General features: G+C 43.0%; 1 protein-coding gene across 1 annotated transcript; it reads right to left on the bottom strand.

Moving 5' to 3' along the window:
* Positions 1-1352: 1352 nt before the first annotated feature.
* On the bottom strand, positions 1353-3995 carry LOC122022794 (disease resistance protein RPS2-like). The gene has a single exon (XM_042580910.1). The coding sequence runs from the start codon at positions 3993-3995 to the stop codon at positions 1353-1355; it is 2643 nt and encodes an 880-aa protein (XP_042436844.1).
* Between the last annotated feature and the right edge of the window lie 229 nt (positions 3996-4224).

Raw genomic sequence — 4224 nt, 5'->3', positions numbered from 1 at the left:
ACGTAACCTGACTTGGTTGATCACATTAAAACTACTTTGGGATACTAGCAAATGTAAAATATATTCAACTAATTAAGGATATATATGAGGATATAACGATAAGAGTAAACACTTCAGACAGAGTAACTGAAATATTTCCAATAAAAATAAGGTTACATCAAAGATTAACTCTAAATTCCTATCTTTTTATACTAATTATAGATGAACTCACTACACATTCAAGACACAGTAAAATGGTACATGTTGTTTATAGATGATATTATTTTGATAGATGAAACACGTGAAAGAATAATGCTAAACTAGAATCTTGACGAAAAATACTGGAAAGGAAAGATTTTAGGTTTAATAGAAAAAAGACATAATATATGGAATTTAAATTTAGTAATATTAGACATAATGAGATAATTGTTAAGATAAAAGATGATGAGTTGCCTGAAACCGAGAGCTTTAAATATTTAGAATTATTTTTACAAAACAATTAAGGGATTGAGAGATATGTCTTATATATAATATAAGCAAGATAGTTGAAACAGAGAATAGCGTCAGATGTTTTATGTGATCGTAAAATAGCTCTGAAACTTAAAGGAAAGTTCTATAAAACCTTCTATGTTATATAAAGCTGAATGTTGGGCTGTGACTCGAGCACATGAGCAGAAGATGAGAGTTGCAAAGATGATGATATTAATGTAGTTGTGTGGGTATACAAGGATAAATAGAATAGGAAACGAAAGCATTAGAGAGAAAGTTGAAGTTGTATCTATTGAGGAAAAACTCTTATAGATACGTTTAAAATGGTAGGAGTATATACTTAGACGACCAATAAATTATCCAGTTAAGTAATGTGAAATTAAGACAAACACATATATCAAACGAGAAAAAGGAAGATAAAAAAAAACTTGATTAATAATAATAAAATAAGATAAAATTTATAAGTATAGACGATGATATAGTAGAAGATAGAGTATAAAATGATCTATATAATTGATCTCATATAGTAAAATAAGACTTAGTTGTTATTATTATTAAATATATGGATTAATAAACATAGTAGTGAGCCTAATACTAGCAAAAGATAAGCAGAAGAAAAGTCCAAAAGACATAAACGGAAGTTTTAAACGTAGTAGTATAAGAAAATGTTTATAGAGGCTTGAGATATTTAAGAAAGGATTAGAACAAAATCATCTGAAATGGAAGATTACAAGGTGGGTGCACAGATGACAGTGAATTATTAAAACACGGTATCCCACGACTTCTTATAAGAGACACCACTAATAGTAACTTAGCAATAGCTGATTAGCTTCAAACACACACAATTATAAGCTTGATAAAAACCCTACGCACTTTAACTCTGCCTACAGAGGTTTGAAGAGGTTCTCAAAAGACAATTTGGTCAAATCATCCTCCCATTCCAATTCATCCCACCATGCTCTTTCGCTTCTGACACTCTTCAGCTTCCCACAGCACAGATTAATCCTTGTTAGTTTAGGGCATTCTTCAATCTCAATGCTCTCCAACGAAGAAAATGTCAATGTTCGACTCTCATCACTAAAACTCTCAAATTTTGGCAGCCGCTTGAGCACTATACGTTTGAGAGCAGGGAAGATGGCTATCTCCTCGCCATCGTTTGTCCCGGCGTCCAATTGTATTAGTCGAGCTATCTCCTTACAGTTCTCAATTCTTAGTGTTCGAAGACTTCCAAGGCACCCAACGGCCCTGCAGACAAGGGAAGCCTTTGGAAGATGGGAGAGGTGCAGCTCCATTAGATTTGCAAGGGCAGTACCTTGAATTGCAAACTCTTCCAGTTCATTCATTGCGTGCACTCGCAGCTCCATAATGTTTGGCATGCTTTCTTGAGGGAATTCTGTCGACGGAATGTCGAGCCGCGTCAGGCCTCGGCAGTCCTCTACTTGAAGCCAATGCACGGACGTCGTTAGCCTCTGCGACTCGAATAGTCTCCGAAGGGAAGTTTCTGTGCTAATGGCGATTCCGAGAACCTTCAACTTCGTCAGGACTTCCAGCTCTTCCAGATAAGCTTCCTCTTCTTCCGATGGTGCCGCCCTCCATTGGTTGTAGCCGTCGCACATCTTGAGCCACCGCAATTCCTGAAGCCTCGACATGAGTTGGTCAGGGATCCTTTTCAAGCGTGTCGTTGATGAACATGCCAAGTACCTCAGGTTCACCAAAGCCCCGAGCTCCCTCGGCAGGGATGTGATTTTAGTGCCTGATAGGGTGAGAAATTGCAGGAGTGCCAGATTGCAAATCCCCACAGGAAAATCTTCTATGGGATTGTCTTGCAGGTCTAGGATCTTGAGCTTCGGCATCCGCGAGAAGAAACCATTTGGAATTTTCACGAGAAGATCGTTGTATCCAAGATCAAGGTAAATCAAGTCTGGAGCTTGAGGCGCCTCCGGCAGAGCTCTTATCTTGTTCTGACCAAGCGCGACTCTCTCTGCGACCCTCCATTTCTCAGCTGTTGGTGCTTCTGCTAGTCCATCTCCATAATGCGCCAACCATTTGCTTCCCTTCTTCCCGCACGCCCTTCCCACCCACAGAATCATGGCTCGAGTCATCGGGTGCATTTTGAATCTGTCACTTTCAATTGGTTTTTCTGATGCATAGCTTTTGCCGTCAATTCTTTGTATCAAAGAGGATGAACTCAACATTCCGAGCAAATAGTGTGTCTCGTTCGCAGACTCCCAGACATTGTTGAAGTCATCTATGATCCCTTCTCCGATCCATAGCTTCCTGATGAAATAGTTGTCGACGAGACATCCTTCCGGCACCAGAGAGAAATAGGAGGCGCATAGTCGATCCCTGTCGGTGAGAAGGCGATCGTAGCTCAGCTTAAGAGGATACAGAACGCGTTCTTCCATACCTGGAAGCTGGAAAGGAGCGTCCCTCATGAGGTTGACGGCGTGCATCCACTCTTGGACGGTCTTCTTGTTGGCCATCGTTTGGGCGACGACGACGAGCGCCGCCGGCAGGCCGCCGCACTTCCTGGCCATCACTTTAGCAATTCTGATTATGCGTTCATCAGCGTCGTTGGGTTCAAGCCTTGCATTGAATCTGAAGAGCTCCCAGGCGGCTTCCTCTTCTATGCGCTCCATCCTAATCATCCTTTCCATTCTCATGTGGCTGCAGACGTCCTCTATCCGTGAGGCGACGATGATCTTGCATCTAGATTCCGGCTCCGGAAATGGAATTCCTACGGCTCGATAATCCAAAGGCTCCCATAAATTGTCGACTATCAGCACGAATTTTAAATGGCTCAGGACACGGAATATGTTGGCGGCTCTGTCCATCTGGCTCACGCCGTTTTGCCATGTCAGGTTCAGTCGGGCGAACAAAAACTTGTGAAGCTCCTCCACCTTATGCTCAGTCGATGACTCGAGGAAGATGATGATATCCAGATACTCCAGCTCGTTCTCCAGGTAATTGTTGAACTCCCTCAAGAGTGCGGACTTGCCGACGCCGCCCATCCCATGGATCCCGATGCAGGTCACGCCGTCGTCTCTCGCGTGTCGCCGGAGCTCCTCGAACGCCTTCTCCACCCCCGCCGTTTGTTGATTTTGCATCCTGATGAAGCGGACCAGATTGTGGCGGTGGACCACCTCCGGCAAGTCTCTCTGCTTCAGCTCCCGGGCAGACGCGAGAGCTGCCTCGGCTCTTCTCCGAAGCTTGACGCTGGTACAGATGTTGGCGGGAAAGCGGCAAAAACACTTGATCATTCGCTCGTATTTGGCGCGAATTTGATCCGCTTCACCTGCTACTCCTTCGACGGCCCTAAGCCAGCCGAGCACCTCGTTGCGGGTCGTGAGGCCTTGCCTCATCGTTGCTTCCACCTCTCGCTTGACGTCTTCACTTTTGCTCTTCAACTGGCTCACCTCTCCGGCCAGAGAGCTCAGATTATCCTCGTAGGACACGACATAGTTGCATGAATCGGAGGTGCAATCCTTCAAGCAACCGAGGGCCTGTGAAATGCCTGAAAAATACATCATTTTAGGAAGGAGAAGAGTGACGAAGTTAAGTCACAGCACTGATCATTATGATATTTATTTCATGCTAAATTATACTCTACCAGTAAATCTTAGGGGGTGTTTGGTTGATGAATTTGGGAATGAGGAAATGAAATGATAATAAAAAATAGTGTTTGGATTGTAAGTTTGGGAATGACATTTTGGGAATGATTACTAGATTTATGGGAATCAACCAAATCCATATAAT

The sequence above is a fragment of the Zingiber officinale genome, chromosome 9B (assembly GCF_018446385.1).
Source record: "Zingiber officinale cultivar Zhangliang chromosome 9B, Zo_v1.1, whole genome shotgun sequence".
Taxonomy (NCBI): domain Eukaryota; kingdom Viridiplantae; phylum Streptophyta; class Magnoliopsida; order Zingiberales; family Zingiberaceae; genus Zingiber; species Zingiber officinale.
The sequence above is the reverse complement of the archived record's forward strand: the minus strand, read 5'-3'. Positions and strand labels throughout refer to the sequence as shown.

Bases quoted from the DNA above. Each gene is read 5' to 3' on its own strand.
- LOC122022794 (XM_042580910.1), bottom strand. From the start codon at position 3,995: ATGTATTTTTCAGGCATTTCACAGGCCCTCGGTTGCTTGAAGGATTGC.